Genomic DNA, 21692 nt, shown 5'->3' with positions numbered 1-21692 from the left:
TATATATATATAAAAACAGAACAGAAAAATAAAACACAAGATGCATCAATTCCAAAGATTTTAGTTAGTTACAGTTCATAGAAGGAAATCCGTCCATTGAAATACATTCATTCGGCCCTAATCTATGGATTTGACATGACTGAGCAGGGGTGCAGCCATGGGTGGGTCTGGGAGGCCAAATGCTCACCCACTTGGGAGCCAGGTCCACCCACTGGGTAGCCAGACCCTGTCAATCAGAATGAGTTTTTCTCCACAAAAGGGCTTTATTACAGACAACAACCCCCCTGACCAAGGCCCTTCTCCCCAAATTGCTGTTTGGCCAGGCGGTCAGCTCTAGGAAGAGTCTTGGTGGTTCCAAACTTCCATTTCCATTTCAGAATGATGGAGGCCACGGTGTTCTTGGGGAACTTCAATGATGCAGAAATGTTTTGGTACCCTTCCCCAGATCTGTGCCTCGACACAATCCTGTCTCGGAGCTCTACGGACGGTTCCTTTGACCTCATGGCTTGGTTTTTGGTCTGACATGCACTGTCAACTGTGGGACCTTATATAGACAGGTGTGTGCCTTTCCAAATCATGTCCAATCAATTGAATTTACCACAGGTGGACTCCACAATTACTTTGTAGAAACATCTCAAGGATGATCAATGGAAACAGGATGCACCGGAGCTCAATTGAGTCTCATAGCAAAGGGTCTAAATACTAATGTAAATAAGGTATCAGTTTTTTACTTAAAAAAACAAACCTGTTTTTGATTTGGCATTATGGGGTATATGTTGCAACCGGACTGAATGGCTTCTAGTGAATTCAAATATACCGGGAGCTCATTCAACAGACAATCTCCAAAAATGTGATATATATATATATATATATAGCTGAATCTGAGATGCACACATTAAATATACCACCAGAAATTTTTATTTTCATGTTTGTATAATGGGCATTATGTACAAGCATTGTTTTGGAGACATCTTAAAATGCACAATTCTATTCTTCTTAAATTATACATTAAAAGTATTTATTTTCAATATATTTAAATGAAAATGATATACTTTCTTCTGAAATATATAAATAGAATATCATTAATGGGCAATGAAAACAAATCTGAAAATGAAGCCAGTCAGTATATTACTGGCGTATCACACAGTTAACATGTCCAACATGTTTTTGTACTTCAGAGAAATAAACAAGAAAAAGGAAAAAAATATAAACAACAAAATTAAACGTGAATCAAGGAAGGAAAAATAGTGCAAAAACAGCTAACAAGTCAGTAGTATGAGTAAGGTCAAATCTGCTCAACTGAAAATCCAATTGTCCTATAGGTCTTCTGGCTAAAGCAGTGACACGCATGGAGAAGCCTTTCCACCATTACTCACACTGTATGATCAGGCCTAAAGAGTTATATAGTTATCATCACACCCAGACAGACGGTCATTACTCACACTGTATGATCAGGCCTAAAGAGTTATATAGTTATCATCACACCCAGACAGACGGTCATTTCTCACACTGTATGATCAGGCCTATAGAGTTATATAGTTATCATCACACCCAGACAGACGGTCATTTATCACACTGTATGATCAGGCCTATAGAGTTATATAATTATCATCACATCCAGACAGATGGTCATTTCTCACACTGTATGATCAGGCCTATAGAGTTATATAGTTATCATCACACCCAGACAGACGGTCATTTCTCACACTGTATGATCAGGCCTATAGAGTTATATAGTTATCATCACACCCAGACAGACGGTCATTTCTCACACTGTATGATCAGGCCTATAGAGTTATATAGTTATCATCACATCCAGACAGACGGTCATTTCTCACACTGTATGATCAGGCCTAAAGAGTTATATAGTTATCATCACATCCAGACAGACGGTCATTTCTCACACTGTATGATCAGGCCTATAGAGTTATATAGTTATCATCACATCCAGACAGACGGTCGGAGATTGGTCAATCAAGACGACAGTTTAAAATGAATGATCCCAAATGGCACCTTATTCCCTAGAGTATGTAGTGCACTACTTTTGAATAAGGTGTAATTTGGGATACATCCTGCGTCACTTTGCCAAAACCCTGCGTCACTTTGCCAAAACCAGCACGATCAGATTTGCCTCCAGTTGTCTTGTCCCACTACTTGTTTATATATAGCTGTTGGCAGCCACCTGGAGTGAAAACATAACCTTCAGTTACTAAATGAAAAATCATTTGAAAACAAAAAAAACAAAAGATAAATTACTCTACTTCACAACAAATGGCAGCATCTCCTTGCACGTCGAAAAAAACAACAACATTTAATCAAATAGTCACACTGAAAAACACCATTAAGGAAGAAAATAAAAAAATCTCTACACATCTTTTGAAATATACTGCATCTATGGCTGCAAGTATAAATATATGTGCCCATACGCATATTCCTGAATATATGGATGTTGACAAACAGATACACACATAAATAGGTAGAGGTTAGCATATATGCATCATGATAAGCAAAGGCAGAAGAGAGTTGTCTGATAAGATAGTGGTTGATTCAGAAAATAATGACCAATTAATGTTTTACTGAACATTACATGGCACTTGGTCACTTCTTCTGCTGACACAACGAATACAAAGACAGCTGTATATGTTTGCTTGTGCTATAAGAGACATGCTTTCTTCTCTAAACATTCAAAATGATTTTAAATGAATAAGCCATGAGAAAATTGTATTAGAATCACTATGGAAGGATTGTGAGAAGATTAAGAGTAACCTAACCTGTAACGCAATATTACCACATTGTTCGGTAGGTGGAGGTAAAGATTTGAATTACTTCACGTTTCCCCTAGGTACAGATCTCGGATCAGCTATAATCCCCTCCCCCAATCTTAATCATTAGTGAGGACAATGCCAAACTGAACCAAGATGAGTGTCCAGGGGTATCTTCACCTTAGTCTGTTGTACATAACTCTCAACTCTATCTCTGAGCCAATCATAACCCATAAGATTAACCTCAACGCTATGTCTCAGCCAATCGGAGCTGAGAACAAAATAGAAAACTGGCCCTGACGTCATCTATGACCATAACTCTATAACCTCGTAAGAGAGAACTATATTTAAGTTGCACAGTGTTTCCAACATACTAACAACCCTTCAGGTTTTGATTATATCCATGTTTGTAGACTTGTTTTTGGCTAAACATTTCCTGCACATGCCTGTCAAGTGGGTTCAGTTTAGTGGATACTGTAGTAAGAGCCCGTAATGTATACACTGACAACACACAACAGAAACTCCATGATAAACAATACAACAACAAAAAGGAAGAACTTTCAGTAAACAAACAAGGGAACTGTGTTCTATTTGACTTCTTGCTTCAAAACAAATATGATGTGCAAACTGACCGTATGAATGATACGTGATAAGTGTCTAGCCAGGCCTACTGTTCAAACTGACCGTATGAATGATAAGTGACAAGTGTCTAGCCAGGCCTGCTGTTCAAACTGACCGTATGAATGATAAGTGATAAGTGTCTAGCCAGGCCTACTGTTCCAACTGACCGTATGAATGATAAGTGATAAGTGTCTAGCCAGGCCTACTGTTCCAACTGACCGTATGAATGATAAGTGATAAGTGTCTAGCCAGGCCTACTGTTCCAACTGACCGTATGAATGATAAGTGATAAGTGTCTAGCCAGGCCGACTGTTCAAACTGACCGTATGAGTGATGTGTCTAGCCAGGCCTACTGTTCAAACTGACCGTATGAATGATACGTGATAAGTGTCTAGCCAGGCCTACTGTTCAAACTGACCGTATGAATGATAAGTGATAATAGTGTATAGCCAGACCTGCTGTTCAAACTGACCATATGAATGATAAGTGATAATAGTGTATAGCCAGGCCTACTGTTCAAACTGACCGTATGAATGATAAGTGTATAGCCAGGCCTACTGTTCAAACTGACCGTATGAATGATAAGTGATAATAGTGTATAGCCAGGCCTACTGTTCAAACTGACCGTATGAATGATAAGTGATAATAGTGTATAGCCAGGCCTGCTGTTCAAACTGACCGTATGAATGATAAGTGATAATAGTGTATAGCCAGGCCTGCTGTTCAAACTGACCGTATGAATGATAAGTGATAATAGTGTATAGCCAGGCCTGCTGTTCAAACTGACCGTATGAATGATAAGTGATAATAGTGTATAGCCAGGCCTGCTGTTCAAACTGACCGTATGAATGATAAGTGATAATAGTGTATAGCCAGGCCTACTGTTCAAACTGACCGTATGAATGATATGTGATAATAGTGTATAGCCAGGCCTACTGTTCAAACTGACCATATGAATGATATGTGATATAGCCAGGCCTACTGTTCAAACTGACCATATGAATGATATGTGATAATAGTGTATAGCCAGGCCTACTGTTCAAACTGACCGTATGAGTGATAAGTGATAATAGTGTATAGCCAGGCCTACTGTTCAAACTGACCGTATGAATGATAAGTGATAATAGTGTATAGCCAGGCCTACTGTTCAAACTGACCATATGAATGATATGTGATAATAGTGTATAGCCAGGCCTACTGTTCAAACTGACCGTATGAGTGATAAGTGATAATAGTGTATAGCCAGGCCTACTGTTCAAACTGACCGTATGAGTGATAAGTGATAATAGTGTATAGCCAGGCCTACTGTTCAAACTGACCGTATGAGTGATAAGTGATAATAGTGTATAGCCAGGCCTACTGTTCAAACTGACCGTATGAGTGATAAGTGATAATAGTGTATAGCCAGGCCTACTGTAACAGTAGTAAAAAATATGGAAAAAAGTTATTCATCACACCATCAATATGACTCATCAATAAACTCATGTTTAATTAATTAAGTGCTTGGATGGAATTTCTTGAAAAACAAAAAAACAGCAAATAAAGATGACAAATATTGATATAAATCCAACATAAGAAAGAAAGAAATGGAGAAACCAGAGATAAAACACAGAGGGGATGAATCAATCGTTGATACATTATAACCATTGCTATAGATATTAGGACTTCAGGAGCAGAGATGGTTCCACTGGCTGGTTGACATGGAGTTTTCCTCCACACACAGGAGACTCCCCTTAGAGGTCCATTGTGATTGGTTGACACTGAAGAGCAGACAACACCTCACCTGGCCCCTGCACAGGTAACCTCACAGGTAACCTCCAACAGTACTCATTGTGTATAGTTATCTTACCTCTTGGAGAACCAAACAGCTGAACAGATAAGAGCATGACTGATGAAACACAGGATCAGTCCCATTAACCCAGAGGAGAGGGACTAAGGGAATGAGCATCATCTCCTCAGATGACAAAGAAAGAAAGATCCAGAATAACTCTTCCTCCTCCTCCGTCCGTCCGTCCGAGTCGGCCTGTCTGTGTCAGCCAGTCAGTCAGTCTGTCTGTGTCAGTCAATCTGTTTGTCAGTCTGTCTGTGTCAGCCAGTCAGTCAGTCTGTCTCTGTCAGTCAGTCCTCATCAGTCAGTCAGTCAGTCAGTCAGTCCTCATCAGTCAGTCAGTCAGTCAGTCAGTCCTCATCAATCAGTCCTCATCAGTCAGTCAGTCAGTCAGTCCTCATCAGTCAGTCAGTCAGTCAGTCCTCATCAGTCAGTCAGTCAGTCAGTCCTCATCAGTCAGTCAGTCAGTCAGTCCTCGTCAGTCAGTCAGTCAGTCAGTCCTCGTCAGTCAGTCAGTCAGTCCTCGTCAGTCAGTCAGTCAGTCAGTCCTCGTCAGTCAGTCAGTCAGTCCTCGTCAGTCAGTCAGTCAGTCCTCGTCAGTCAGTCAGTCCTCATCAGTCAGTCCTCATCAGTCAGTCAGTCAGTCAGTCTGTCCTCATCAGTCAGTCAGTCAGTCAGTCAGTCCTCATCAGTCAGTCCTCATCAGTCAGTCAGTCAGTCAGTCCTCATCAGTCAGTCCTCATCAGTCAGTCCTCATCAGTCAGTCAGTCAGTCAGTCTGTCCTCATCAGTCAGTCAGTCAGTCAGTCCTCATCAGTCAGTCCTCATCAGTCAGTCAGTCAGTCAGTCCTCATCAGTCAGTCCTCATCAGTCAGTCAGTCAGTCAGTCCTCATCAGTCAGTCCTCATCAGTCAGTCAGTCAGTCAGTCCTCATCAGTCAGTCCTCATCAGTCAGTCAGCTTCAGTCAGTCAGCTTCAGTCTGCTTCAGTCTGCTTCAGTCAGTCTGCTTCAGTCAGTCTGCTTCAGTCAGTCTGCTTCAGTCAGTCTGCTTCAGTCAGTCTGCTTCAGTCAGTCAGTGTAACCAGGTGACTGAGGTAACGCAGTGTTGTATTGTGCTGCTAGGAAGAAAGCCTCTCAGTCTGTCATACAACACCTCTTCCTCCTGCAGAGAGATGAAGGAGAAGAGGAGGAGGAGGAGCTGCATCTCCTGTAGATAATGAAGTGGTGCAACAAAACAACTGCATCCCACTGTCTCCCCTCGCTGCCATCAGAGCTGGTACCACTTCTTATCTTTGTACTTCAGCATCATCTGAGAAAGGGAAGGAAGTGAGAGAAGAGGATGAGACCGTACACGACTCATAGACAACACCTGGGTTCAGGTAGTATTCATTTTCTTTCAAATACTTGAGTCGTGCTCGATTTAGCCCATAAGTGCAAACCCTGTCCATCATGCACTCAAGGTAGGCTCAATCATACAATGAAAGTATTTGGCGGAAACGAATACTAGTTGAACCCAGGTTTGCACCTCACAGATGACCTGGTAGAGCATTGGCCTTACATCATGAGCGTGTTTAGAGAAGGAGTCAGCGCTGGCCATCATGGCTGCGGTTCTGTCCTCCAGCTCGCCCAGTTTCTGCCCCCTCTCATCCAGGGCTATCCTGGCACGGGCCAGGTCCCCCACCACCCCAGAGGCTGCTCCCTTCATACCCTCCATGCCCTGGGGCCCGGGGATGTGCTGCGCCAGGCTACGAGATGCCTTACCCGCCGCAGTCTCACCAACTGTAGAGGACAGAGGGAGAGAAACCAAGATGTGCCACAAAAACAGGTTTTAGAACTGCAACGCCATTACCACTGTGTCCATTAACACTGCGTCATTAGTAATCATATGCCAAGCATATTGTATGGCATTATGTATGTCCAAATAAATCAGATGTGTCCTCAAAATGCTCTAGAATGTCAGTCACAGTTAAATAGAACACGGTTCTATAGCTACTGAAGGAGAGGTGTATTGTGGGAATGATACTCACACAGATCTTCTCTATCCAGCGACTGAGCTCCTCCCCCAAACAGGCCCTTGAAGAAACCTCTATTAGGAGCTTCAGGTGTCTCTAACGGTGTAAACAGCTCTCCCATCATCTCCTAAAGATTCAGATGTAGCACTATATGTCAAAAATAACTTCAGTATTTATCATACCCACAAACACAAAATGTGATATCTCTCTCTCTCACACAGACACACACGGCACAAGCGCACACATACACAGGCTGGGCGATATGACCAAGAAATCATATCACAATATCTCTTCCTTCTTTTTCCTTCTTTTTTTTACAGTAACACATTACTGTATGACTGTATTTTATGATTTTTAATAATACAAGTTCTGAATAAGCTTTATGAACAGTGTGTGACTAAGGTGGCAACATACATTTGAAGTGATTTCAATGGGTCTTTCTCTATTTTGATAGTTTTTTTATACTGTTCAATTCAACTTCAACCCAAAATAATTTTCTGCATTTTCATCAATTTCTGCACTCATTTGTTATCCTTTCTACACTGTGCTATATAGGGCAGCATGATTATGGACACACCCAAAAAAAAAAAATCTAGGCTCAATTGCAATTTCTTTTTGACCAAATATTGCGATTGGGCTTGAGATTTAGATTAAAACACTTGGGTAAACTGTTGGAATCATGGAAATATAGACATGATGAAATGTGTTGGTACACTTTCTGAAAAGAGATTAAATTAAAAGCTATATTATCATGTATACTTGCATGCCTTTGGTTTGTCATAGAATAAAGCAAAGAAGCTGTGAAAATGAATTATTCTACAAAGATAATGTAAAATGGCCTGGAAACATTTGTTAGTACCCCTTAGAAAATATAATAAATACTTGGATCATAGTGATATTTCAAACTAATAGTTTATTTAATTAGTATCACGTCTCCAATCTTATAATCAGTCATTCAGCCGATTTAAATGGAGAAAAGTAAGTCACTGTGCTGTTTGGTATCATTATGTGCACCACACTGAACATGGACCAGAGAAAATAAAGGAGAGATTTGTCTGAGGAGATCAGAAAGACAATAATAGACAAGCATGGTAAAGGTCATGGCTACAAGACCACCTCCAAGCAGCTCGATGTTCCTGTGACAACAGTTGCAAATATTATTAAGAAGTTTAAGGTCCATGGAACTGGAGCCAAACTCCCTGGGCGCAGCCGCGACAGGAAAATCAACCCCAGATTGAACAGAAGGAGAGTGTGAATGGTAGAAAAACTCCAAGGTGAAGGTACATCAGTTTCTGATCGCACCATCCACCGCTTTTTGAGCGGAAGTAGGCTCCATGGAAGAGGACCCAGGAGGACTTCACTTTTGAAAACATAAAAAAGCCAGACTGGAATTTGCTAAAATGCATATTGACAAGACACCATCTTTCTGGGGAATGTCCTTTGGACAGATGAGTCAAAACTGGAGCTTTTTGGCATGGCTCTATGTTCACAGATGAAATCCCTGCGAGGACGGGGGATTCAAAATAAAAATTAATAAAATATAGCACAAAACACACATCACGACAAGAGAGACAACACGACATAAAGAGAGACCTAAGACAACAACATAGCAAGGCAGCAACACATGACAACGCTCCATGGTAGCAACACAACATGACAGCAACACAACATGGTCGCAGCACAAAACATGGTACAAACATTATCGGGCACAGACAACAGCATAAAGGGCAAGTAGGTAGAGAAACAATACATCATGCAGAGCAGCCACAACTGTCAGTAAGAGTCCACCCACACAGACAGCGTGGTGAAGAAGGTAGAGACAACAATACATCACGCAGAGCAGCCACAACTGTCAGTAAGAGTCCACCCACACAGACAGCGTGGTGAAGAAGGTAGAGACAACAATACATCACGCAGAGCAGCCACAACTGTCAGTAAGAGTCCACCCACACAGACAGCGTGGTGAAGAAGGTAGAGACAACAATACATCACGCAGAGCAGCCACAACTGTCAGTAAGAGTCCACCCACACAGACAGCGTGGTGAAGAAGGTAGAGACAATACATCATGCAGAGCAGCCACAACTGTCAGTAAGAGTCCACCCACACAGACAGCGTGGTGAAGAAGGTAGAGACAACAATACATCACGCAGAGCAGCCACAACTGTCAGTAAGAGTCCACCCACACAGACAGCGAGGTGAAGAAGGCGCAGCAGCGCCTCTTCAACCTCAGGTGGCTGAAGAAACTCGGCTTGTCACCAAAAACACTCAAACTTTTACAGATGCACAATCGAGAGCATCCTGTCGGGCTGTATCACCGCCTGGTACGGCCAACTGCACCGCCCTCAACCGCAAGGCTCTCCAGAGGGTAGTGAGGCGCTGTCTGCACAGCGCATCACCGGGGGCAAACTACCTGCCCTCCAGGACACCTGCACCACCCGATGTCACAGGAAGGCCAAAAAGATCATCAAAGGACAACAACAACCACCCGAGCCACTGCCTGTTCACCCCGCTATCATCCAGAAGGCGAGGTCTGTACAGGTGCATCAAAGCGGGGACCGAGAGACTGAAAAACAGCTTCTATCTCAAGGCCATCAGACTGTTAAGACAGCCATCACTAACAATGAGTGGCTGCTGCCAACATACTGACTCAAATCTCTAGCCACTTTAATAATTCAATATTGGATGTAATAAATGTATCACTAGTCTCTTTAAACAATGCCACTTTATATAATGTTTACATACCCTACATTACTCATCTCATATGTATATACTGTATTCCATACCATCTACTGCATCTTGCCTATGCCGTTCGGCCATCGCTCATCCATATATTTATATGTACATATTCTTATTCATTCCTTTACAGTTGTGTGTATAAGGTAGTTGTTGTGAAATTGTTAGATTACTTGTTAGATATTACTGCATGGTCGGAACTAGAAGCACAAGCATTTCGCTACACTCGCATTAACATCTGCTAACCATGTGTATGTGACAAATAAAATTTGATTTGAGTGTCCATGATTGAGTCTTTGAATGAAGAGATTGAGATAAAAAAAAACTGTCCAGTTTGAGTGTTTGTCGCAGCTCGTTCCAGTCGTTACTGAAAAGACGAGCGACCCAGGGATGTGTGTGCTTGGGGGACCTTTAACAGAATGTGACTGGCAGAACGGGTGTTGTATGTGGAGGATGAGTGCTGCAGAAAATATCTCAGATAAGAGGGAGTGAGGACTAAGAGGGTTTAGCTAGCGGGCCAGCTAACTAGCGATTAGCATTAACACGTTTTATTTTAGCCACAACTTGCTAAGACACGGTCACCAAACAGCTACTGTAAGATACACAAACTAATATTGTAACTGTAGAACGCTTGTGGATTTATATGAAGAAGCAAAGTGGCATCGTTGTCACCAACATCTTGTTGTTTCTGACCATGCAGACAGAGTGAACAGCAAGTGTTCGTGACTCTGGAGGCGGAGGGAGGAAAATGACTAGCAAGTAGCAAACAGAGTAAACTATAAAAATAGATGTTACACGTGGCGGAGTGGCGAATCACATGTAACAAACCATACATTGAAATACCGTTATAGAAGTTCAAGTTTAAAAAACTAAGTGGTATATAGTAAAATACAGTAAACCGCCCAGCCCTAACACAGAGACACGCGCACACCTGCAGATTGTCGCAGGTCTCCTGGCTGTATGTGATCCTCTGTATCTCGGTGGGGGAGGTGAGGTACATGGCCTGGCCCAGGTTGGAGAAGCAGAAGGTCCGGGCTATCCTCATGTCTGTCAGGGGAAGGTAGTTCACATCCAGGAGTGGTCTGAGACTGGGTAGACTGGGAGAGGGGAGAGAGACACAAACAGTATGAATGAAGTAGGCACTGTGCAGTATTTCAGACTGGACCTTTCAGAGTATCTCAGAGTAACTACAGTACCACAGACTGGGCCTTTCAGAGTACCTCAGAGTAACTACAGTACCACAGACTGGACCTTTCAGAGTATCTCAGAGTAACTACAGTACCACAGACTGGGTCTTTCAGAGTACCTCAGAGTAACTACAGTACCACAGACTGGACCTTTCAGAGTACCTCAGAGTAACTACAGTACCACAGACTGGACCTTTCAGAGTATCTCAGGGTAACTACAGTACCACAGACTGGACCTTTCAGAGTATCTCAGAGTAACTACAGTACCACAGACTGGGTCTTTCAGAGTATCTCAGAGTAACTACAGTACCACAGACTGGACCTTTCAGAGTAACTACAGTACCACAGACTGGGCCTTTCAGAGTACCTCAGAGTAACTACAGTACCACAGACTGGACCTTTCAGAGTATCTCAGAGTAACTACAGTACCACAGACTGGGTCTTTCAGAGTATCTCAGAGAAACTACAGTACCACAGACTGGACCTTTCAGAGTATCTCAGAGAAACTACAGTACCACAGACTGGACCTTTCAGAGTACCTCAGAGTAACTACAGTACCACAGACTGGACCTTTCAGAGTATCTCAGAGTAACTACAGTACCACAGACTGGACCTTTCAGAGTACCTCAGAGTAACTACAGTACCACAGACTGGACCTTTCAGAGTACCTCAGAGTAACTACAGTACCACAGACTGGACCTTTCAGAGTATCTCAGAGAAACTACAGTACCACAGACTGGACCTTTCAGAGTATCTCAGAGTAACTACAGTACCACAGACTGGACCTTTCAGAGTATCTCAGAGAAACTACAGTACCACAGACTGGACCTTTCAGAGTACCTCAGAGTAACTACAGTACCACAGACTGGACCTTTCAGAGTACCTCAGAGTAACTACAGTACCACAGACTGGACCTTTCAGAGTACCTCAGAGTCATGATGTGTCCATTAGCACAGAAGCAGGCGAGGCAGAGTCCAGCGGCCATCTGCACCACGTCAGCTCTCAGCACGAAAGAGCTCTCTGTGATGTTGTGTTTGAAGAAGCAGGACTGGGAGGGCAGACCCACCACCTTGGCCTGTTTCTCTGAGCACACCACAGCGTACTGGCTGTCCTGACCCTCCTGGGTGGGGGGTGGGGAGGCCGGCCTGCGCCTCCTCGTCTTCTCCTCGTCTGGAGCGTTGGGCTCGGACCATGGTTCGTAGGAAGGGGGTAGGAACGCCCCAAGGGAATCCAGGAAGGCCATAGTCAGGATACCTCCTTTTAGTCTGACCAGAGTACCTGGAGGACATAGAAAGAGACATGTTGGACCTCTTGCTTCATTATAAACACATTTATAAGGCCTTATACTGGATCTCTCTCTCTCATTAATAATATATAGGTTTGCTGACAACCTCCAGTAAACATGCAGACGACTAGTGCTACCCGAACCACAGTTTGGGAACCACTGCTTTAATGCAAAGAAATATAATACATATTTGGAACATTTGTGAGAGTATATGTCGCCGCAAACTATTTCTTCCAGTTCCATCCAGATTCAGCCACCAGTCAAGGTGGTGGTCATGCTTCTGCTGTCACAGAGATGGGTCAGTGAACCGGCTAACCTTGTCCGAGACATGAAATGTTGAATGGGCTCCACTGTGTCATTTATTGTTATTAAGGTTACCATGGCTGCCCTACAGGCCCTGGTCAAAAGTAGTACACTACATAGGGAATAGGGTTCAATTTGGGACGCAAACCTAACTCATATCAGCAATCACACTTACCACAGGAAGAGACTCCGACCGGTTGCTGCAGCCTCTGGTCCCCTGTAGGTGGCAGGCTGAGGGAGAGGACCAGGACAGTGCCCTGGGTCGTACCCAACCACAGGCTGGGGCTGGGGCTGCTGTCCGTCTTCCTGGGGAAACTCTCACTGAAGTGGAAGGAGGAGATGGCTTCGCGGGACTCCCGCTCTATACTGGTCACACTGGAGCTCCTCGAGCGGCTGAACGAACTGTCCTTGGCATCTGGATGGCGGCCCACAGAGGACAAATAGAGAGAGAGAGGAGAAGTGAGGGATAATATGAAAGTGGATGCTTTGATACAGTTGGACAAGGAAAGGAAAATAGGATTGGTTAATAACCCAACGGAAGGTTAGACCTATGTACTTTCATGTAGACACTGACATTCAGGAGAAGTCCTGCATTGTCTCATGAGCAAGTTAGTTATGCAAAGGTATATCCAAGCTAGAGAAACAAAGCATCACATTTCACCAATTTGTAAGTCGCTCTGGATAAGAGCGTCTGCTAAATGACTTAAATGTAAATGTAAATGTAATTTCTTCACAACGCACACAAGGAGCAGCACATGAAACACCCATCTTAAGAACTACTGTAGCACCATATAAAGGTCATTCCAGAAGAACCACATGGTGTTTCATCATTGAGAGATCACATGAGATCTGGTGTTAATTTAGTTTTCAAAACGACAAATAAGTTCAGCACCTAATTCACCTACAGTAGGACCATGGGCATTTGGCCAAAGATGAAGGTGTGTTCTCAATGTGAAACATCTAGAAAAAGCCATACCTTCCTTCTGCAGTATTTAACTTAAGGAGACAGGAGGGGGCAATACTTTACCACATGTTTAGCAGTTTGAATAGCATGGCAAACAAAACAAGGGAAAGGGAGATATCTAGTCAGTTGTACAACTGAATGCATTCAACTGAAATGTGTCTTCCGCATTTAACCCAACCCCTCTGAAACAGAGGCTGGAACCAACAAGTATGTCAGTCAGTCAGGGAGTTAGTATCAAAAGTCAAAAGGTCAAAGTTCTGGACTCCTTGCCCTCCTTCATACAACAAAAGCACCTCTTATATGGGAGAGAGTGCTGCTGTCGCACCCTCTCCTCTGCTTATGGAAAGGACGAGGCCAAACAGAGAATACATGAGAATACATGTCTCAGTTTACAAGATAACAGAATTAGAATTTTACACATTCAGTGACACGTCTTTCTTACAGGTGGAACCAGCCTGATCGTGAGATAGCACACAATTCTGATGCACAATGGAGAACTCAGCTATTAGGCTGGTACCACCAGGCTAGAGCTACACTCTCAAACAAACAAACATTGAAACTGTAAGGAAAGTTTGGTTTAATTAGGAAGTAGGAATAGAACCTGAAAGGTAAAAGGACTACTATGGAATGTAATCAACCCAAAGTTATAAGGGCTTACCCAGGCCTGTCTTTTGCTCTGTAGGTGAGCTAATTTTCTTTGACATCTTGGCTGCAAGGAAAATAAATACAAATAAATAAATTAAATAAAACATGCCCTCTTTACAAATTAATACTTTGGAATCAAGCAAAATGAATGTCAAATACAATGATCTCCATTAAAACGCTACTTGTTTTGATCACTTTCAGCAATTTGTGTCATCCATCATTCATTGGCAAAAATTGAGGAGACTGTAGAATTTGAATGTAAAATTAGACTGTAGAATTAGCATTAGACTGTAGAATTAGCATTAGACTGTAGAATTAGCATTAGACTGTAGAATTAGCATTAGACTGTAGAATTAGCATTAGAATGTAGAATTAGCATTAGAATGTAGAATTAGCATTAGAATGTAGAATTGGCATTGAGACTCGGGCCATTGAGTGCATCACGCACGCACGCACAAAGCAAGAGGTAGACAAGAAAAAGACATTGATTATTGTTTTTTTTTGTTTTTTAAATGACTGGGAGGAATGGGAGGGAAAATCATTAAAGTGAATAATCAAGGATCAAAGCTCTGTAATAAAAATATGTTTTTTTTTTAGTTGGTCAAACCGAATCTTGCGTTATTCTACGGATGAACATACCCAATACCTCAATTTGTTAGAAATTAGTTAAGAGAGTAATGGTCAGAGTTAGTATACCTTTGAACCAGTGAAAACATACACCACTTTTAGATGAGTGATAAAATAAAATAAAATGTTTTTAGTGTCTTTATTTGACATTATATTCCCTCTAGAGAGAACAAGTACAACAATGATTTTACTTTAGTGCAAAAAAGCATAATACATTTGGTCCTAAGAGATACAAGTGGATACCCCTCTATCAATCATGCATTTGACAAAGTGCAGAGGATCACTTTAATAGACATCAGCAACCTTGTGATTGACAAAAACAACCCACAGATTGAGTACGTTTCTTCTCCGTCACCTTCATTAGCACATGATGCATAGGCGGCCATGTTGGATTGGGGCACAACCTCTTGTTTAGAAACCCAGTGAGGTCGTCCATGTTGGATTAGGGCATAGCCTTGGTTAGAAGCCCAGTGATGTCGGTAAGAGACCATGTTGGATTAGGGCACAGCCTTGTTTAGAAACCCAGTGAGGTCGGCCATGTTGGATTTAGGGCATAGCCTTGGTTAGAAGCCCAGTGAGGTCGGCCATGTTGGATTAGGGCACAGCCTTGTTTAGAAACCCAGTGAGGTCGGCCATGTTGGATTTAGGGCATAGCCTTGGTTAGAAGCCCAGTGAGGTCGGCCATGTTGGATTAGGGCACAGCCTTGTTTAGAAACCCAGTGAGGTCAGCCATGTTGGATTAGGGCATAGCCTTGGTTTGAAGCCCAGTGAAGTCGGTGAGAGAAAGAAAGCAGTAGAGTTTATAACACAGGGATCATACACTACCAAAGTCATTGGCAACCGTCTTGGAAAAGCGCCTGCTTTTGGACTTCACTGCAAATGTGTTTTAAAAAGACAAAGACAAATGTAAAATTGCATTGCATTTCCGACGGCCAGAACGTTTGGGAAGAATGAAGCTCTGCAGATGTTGTTGATTTATCAGTGTTATACAGTACCCATTTCTATAAACCTTTTCTGTTTGTGTTCATCGTCTGAATTGGTGGGTGTCGTAGAGCCTGGTAACAAGAACACTTCAGTGGACATCAACTCATTCAACACTCCTTGATACTGAAAAGCAGCTAAATGGATAAACATGTATATCGAACATGTCCTTTTCGTACTTTCTCCAAAAAAAGGTAGATTGCGTTTTGTATTATGTAGTAATGGAGAATTAAATGTTACCTGACGTTGGTGATTTGCTGCTTTTCTCCTCTGAAATGTTGTTTCCATCGCTGTTATCACTGAGAGCTGTGGAGAACAGACATGTCTTAGACCAATGTGATATTATCACTGAGAGCTGTGGAGAACAGACATGTCTTAGACCAATGTGATATTATCACAGAGCTGTGGAGAACAGACATGTCTTAGACCAATGTGATATTATCACAGAGATGTGGAGAACAGGCACGAAATAAACAGTGAGCGGAATCTGCCTTGACAGAAAAGGCAGATTGAAGAGGTGGAGAGAGAAAGAGAGAAGACTACAAAGATTGTGATAAACATGAGATGACTTACGGGAGTTAGAAGAATGATAGGTCTTTTTCATAGACGTATAAAATATAGAAAGGCGGGACATGCAAGATGTCACAGGCGGAATGTCTTTGTCTTTACAAGGCCATAGAGAGAGATCAACAGAGGAAAATAGGTGAGACAAAACAATGATAGTGAATCAGAACAGAAAAAAAGCTAACTCACAGAGGCTAGCAACTCCATTCACTCCAATAGTACTGCAGATCAGTATGTATGGGTTTAAAAACAATACCACCGTTTTTGAGACTAATTAATTAAATATAAATTAACTCTCATACATCTTTACAGTAAATCAAATTATGACAAAATTGTAGGCTTAGTTATCCACATTTGAGTCAAGGCATGACTGAAGAGCACTATTGAACCCAGTCCTGCTGAGCCCCTGGAGGCTCACTAAGCCAAGGATGACATGACCACAATGAGAAACATGAGTGGTAGGACGGCAAGATAAAGAAAGAGCATAAGAGGAAGTATGGCAAGACAGAGAGAGATAGCATGTATTGGTGACAGAAATGACAAGGCAGTCAGAAGCAACAACAAGCGTGAAGCCCTACTCTAATGTGTTTGTGTACAGTGCTCCAAAATGTACATTTACTTTCGACCAGCGGAAGCAAAACGCAGGGCACTCCAAACACGGCACAGACAGAGCCCAGTCATGATGAGCATGTTTCTCTGTGGCTTCTATAGTGGCACTGAACAGATGGGCAGTCCACCAGTGATGCCTCCTGTTAAAACAAATGCCACTGCAGGGGGTGGGGCACTCAGGGGTGTGAAGCCAAACTGGCTGCCAAGTGTGTGAGATAGGCTTGGGTGGTATACTGTATATAGAGTATATCGGGGGAATTTTGAAAAAAAGTTTTTCAATAAGTTTGAATATTTGTAGCTACTTTTTAAGTTAATACGGGCAGTCAACTTGTGCAATACCTTAGGAGATAAAGCAGATTGTGTTCTTCATTACACCTAGGACATTATTTTGCATTATGAAGTTTACTGTAGTTCCCCAGAACAGTTGAGCCAGTCACGTGTTTGTTTATAAATTGCCCAATGGAGAAAGCAGAAGCTGCTGAGTCCATAGCATTCTATATCTATGAGTGACTCTGTTGTGAGGTCATGAACACTTGTATGCAAATCACTACTAAATGATTGCTATCAAATATCTTATAATGGCTTACCGTTGGAAGTCAAAGAGCTCAGAATGAGATCTGTACAGCTGCCATTTTTCCCCTGTGCTTCCTACTGTCCCTTTTTCTTCCTTCTCTATTCTTCTCCCCTATGCTCCGTGTACACATGCTGCTCTTCCTTCTCTATTCTTCTCCCCTATGCTCCATGTACACATGCTGCCCTTCCTTCTCTATTCTTCTCCCCTATGCTCCATGTACACATGCTGCTCTTCCTTCTCTATTCTTCTCCCCTATGCTCCGTGTACACATGCTGCTCTTCCTTCTCTATTCTTCTCCCCTATGCTACATGTACACATGCTGCTCTTCCTTCTCTATTCTTCTCCCCTATGCTCCATGTACACATGCTGCTCTTCCTTCTCTATTCTTCTCCCCTATGCTCCATGTACACATGCTGCTCTTCCTTCTCCCCTATGCTCCATGTACACATGCTGCTCTTCCTTCTCTATTCTTCTCCCCTATGCTCCGTGTACACATGCTGCTCTTCCTTCTCTATTCTTCTCCCCTATGCTCCGTGTACACATGCTGCTCTTCCTTCTCTATTCTTCTCCCCTATGCTACATGTACACATGCTGCTCTTCCTTCTCTATTCTTCTCCCCTATGCTCCATGTACACATGCTGCTCTTCCTTCTCTATTCTTCTCCCCTATGCTCCGTGTACACATGCTGCTCTTCCTTCTCTATTCTTCTCCCCTATGCTCCATGTACACATGCTGCTCTTCCTTCTCTATTCTTCTCCCCTATGCTCCATGTACACATGCTGATCTTCCTTCTCTATTCTTCTCCCCTATGCTTCGTGTACACATGCTGCTCTTCCTTCTCTATTCTTCTCCCCTATGCTCCATGTACACATGCTGCTCTTCCTTCTCTATTCTTCTCCCCTATGCTACATGTACACATGCTGCTCTTCCTTCTCTATTCTTCTCCCCTATGCTTCGTGTACACATGCTGCTCTTCCTTCTCCCCTATTCTTCGTGTACACATGCTGCTCTTCCTTCTCCCCTATGCTCCATGTACACATGCTGCTCTTCCTTCTCTATTCTTCTCCCATATGCTCCGTGTACACATGCTGCTCTTCCTTCTCCCCTATGCTCCATGTACACATGCTGCTCTTCCTTCTCTATTCTTCTCCCCTATGCTTCGTGTACACATGCTGCTCTTCCTTCTCTATTCTTCTCCCCTATGCTCCATGTACACATGCTGCTCTTCCTTCTCTATTCTTCTCCCCTATGCTCCGTGTACACATGCTGCTCTTCCTTCTCTATTCTTCTCCCCTATGCTCCGTGTACACATGCTGCTCTTCCTTCTCTATTCTTCTCCCCTATGCTCCATGTACACATGCTGCTCTTCCTTCTCTATTCTTCTCCCCTATGCTTCGTGTACACATGCTGCTCTTCCTTCTCTATTCTTCTCCCCTATGCTTCGTGTACACATGCTGCTCTTCCTTCTCTATTCTTCTCCCCTATGCTCCGTGTACACATGCTGCTCTTCCTTCTCTATTCTTCTCCCCTATGCTCCGTGTACACATGCTGCTCTTCCTTCTCTATTCTTCTCCCCTATGCTCCATGTACACATGCTGCTCTTCCTTCTCTATTCTTCTCCCCTATGCTTCGTGTACACATGCTGCTCTTCCTTCTCTATTCTTCTCCCCTATGCTCCATGTACACATGCTGCTCTTCCTTCTCTATTCTTCTCCCCTATGCTACATGTACACATGCTGCCCTTTCTTCTCTATTCTTCTCCCCTATGCTTCGTGTACACATGCTGCTCTTCCTTCTCTATTCTTCTCCCCTATGCTCCATGTACACATGCTGCTCTTCCTTCTCCCCTATGCTCCATGTACACATGCTGCTCTTCCTTCTCTATTCTTCTCCCCTATGCTCCGTGTACACATGCTGCTCTTCCTTCTCTATTCTTCTCCCCTATGCTCCATGTACACATGCTGCTCTTCCTTCTCCCCTATGCTCCATGTACACATGCTGCTCTTCCTTCTCTATTCTTCTCCCCTATGCTCTGTGTACACATGCTGATCTTCCTTCTCTATTCTTCTCCCCTATTCTTCGTGTACACATGCTGCTCTTCCTTCTCCCCTATGCTCCATGTACACATGCTGCTCTTCCTTCTCTATTCTTCTCCCCTATGCTTCGTGTACACATGCTGCTCTTCCTTCTCCCCTATGCTCCATGTACACATGCTGCTCTTCCTTCTCTATTCTTCTCCCCTATGCTCCATGTACACATGCTGCCCTTCCTTCTCTATTCTTCTCCCCTATGCTCCATGTACACATGCTGCTCTTCCTTCTCTATTCTCCCCTATGCTTCGTTTACACATGCTGCTCTTCCTTCTCTATTCTTCCTCCCTATGCTCCATGTACACATGCTGCTCTTCCTTCAACAAAGCATGCATCACATCTTCGTTCATTTGCACCGTTTATCTCGTTCACTTTCGCTTGTAAATGTCAACAGTCAATGAAAATGACATTTGGCAGTGCTACTAGCTATGCTTGTAGAACTTTATGAGCTGGATTTGCCTGTCTTTAAAATGAGTTTGCTTGTTTTCGCTCGTTAGCATTTATGCGATTTCTCTATTAGTTTGTGCTAATTTTTTCAGCATTCTGGTAATAGAGGACCAATTGGCTTTTCTTGCGTTTTTATCAACCCCTTGTGTGCTATGTCGGTAATATTGTAAATCCTGGGATGAGAGAAGGACAGTATGACGAAATTAAAATCTGGTTACCGCCCAAGCCTAGTGTGAGGCCTGCTCCTCTAGCTAGCTTACTGGCTGTAATAGGTCAGGCATACACTGGACCACAGAGATCTCCGTTATACACAGTAGTTGTGTTCTCATTCTATACTCTGGACTATCGATACCTTTCAGTCCAAACTACAACTTACTTGACAACACACTACTACACTAATCACTTTCATGACACTATCAGGTAGGGGTTCGAGAGAACATACTTAAGTATGGGGGGGGGGAGACATTTAAAACAACACAAGGAAGATAGTCTTTTTGACATGATATTCTGTGTGAACATACTTCCTTTAATTTCTGTGAACATAGCTACATGCCGTAGCCTATTCAACTGAACATTAAGATGTGAACGCATGCTCCCTTCACCTCCAGATGGCTGGCGTGTCTTGCGAGGCGACCGAGGCTGTCTCTGGTAGGGGTCTGAGGGACTGTACAACTCTGACGTGCTCATGTTCAGGAGGAGGCTCTTCTGAAGGTAGTCCACGACAGCCAGACCGCTGCTGTTGCCAAACACCACACTGTGGGAGGAAAAGAAAAGGTTCATCATTTTTACTGAACTCGTGTCACCTGCAGTTTTAGAAACAACACAAACTGTTTTAAGCCCAACATGCAACCAGTAAAGCCTTCGATTCAGTTACAGCAGGGCCTAACATTAACACCCGCAGGTAGATTTAGGCAATGTGTGGGGAAGATGTCTATTTCACCAGCCATGTTGCCTTGTGGTCAGGGCTCCCCACAGTGCGAGCATTTCACTCACATTTGTTAATAAAAATAAATTAAAAAATAGTCAAGTACGATCACATTTATAGTAAAATAAATGCTGCAGTAGCTGATTTCAAAGTATTTCTGACGTTTTTTTTTCATAGCTGGTAAATTAATCGCACAAAGTCAAATAACTACAAATCCTATATAGCCTAATTCCACCTCTCCCTGCAACACTGCCTGGCTGGGGGAAGTGTATGGAGCAAGATCACTGACAAAAGGTTGAACGTACGCTCGTTCGTAAAAAAAAATCCAGAAGTAAATTGTTATGATTGTCAGAAAAGCCATGCGTGAAACACTAAACGTAAACGTTGAATTAGATTTGTAAACACCTTTTACTTCTCCCTTCACTTGGTTACAGATCTTTTTTATACGTACAAACTTTTGTCAGTAATGTGGCATCTGCAACGGACATAAACCGAACGTTGCTAGTCTATCGAGCAACTCTAACCCAGACGTTA

The 21692-nt window shown here is 42.9% G+C and overlaps 1 protein-coding gene across 2 annotated transcripts in view; it reads right to left on the bottom strand.

The window, feature by feature from the left end:
- Window positions 1-900: 900 nt before the first annotated feature.
- LOC135525568 (syntaxin-binding protein 5-like) overlaps window positions 901-21692 on the bottom strand; it is a 51173-nt gene continuing 30381 nt past the window's right edge. The window contains exons 18-28 of one of the 2 annotated variants that reach the window (XM_064953258.1): window positions 20836-20987; window positions 16190-16255; window positions 15964-16023; window positions 15794-15841; window positions 14355-14405; window positions 12908-13147; window positions 12071-12422; window positions 10889-11054; window positions 7239-7350; window positions 6770-6990; window positions 901-6520 (exon numbers count right to left, since the gene is read on the bottom strand). In XM_064953258.1, the coding sequence (XP_064809330.1) occupies window positions 6479-6520; window positions 6770-6990; window positions 7239-7350; window positions 10889-11054; window positions 12071-12422; window positions 12908-13147; window positions 14355-14405; window positions 15794-15841; window positions 15964-16023; window positions 16190-16255; window positions 20836-20987 (1510 nt within the window). In that variant the 3' untranslated portion in view covers window positions 901-6478. The remainder of the gene's footprint in view (window positions 6521-6769; window positions 6991-7238; window positions 7351-10888; window positions 11055-12070; window positions 12423-12907; window positions 13148-14354; window positions 14406-15793; window positions 15842-15963; window positions 16024-16189; window positions 16256-20835; window positions 20988-21692) is intronic. The other variant, XM_064953259.1, reaches the window with a different exon arrangement.

This window comes from Oncorhynchus masou, chromosome 32 (genome assembly GCF_036934945.1).
Source record: "Oncorhynchus masou masou isolate Uvic2021 chromosome 32, UVic_Omas_1.1, whole genome shotgun sequence".
In the NCBI taxonomy this organism is placed as follows: Eukaryota; Metazoa; Chordata; class Actinopteri; order Salmoniformes; family Salmonidae; genus Oncorhynchus; species Oncorhynchus masou.
The sequence above is the reverse complement of the archived record's forward strand: the minus strand, read 5'-3'. Positions and strand labels throughout refer to the sequence as shown.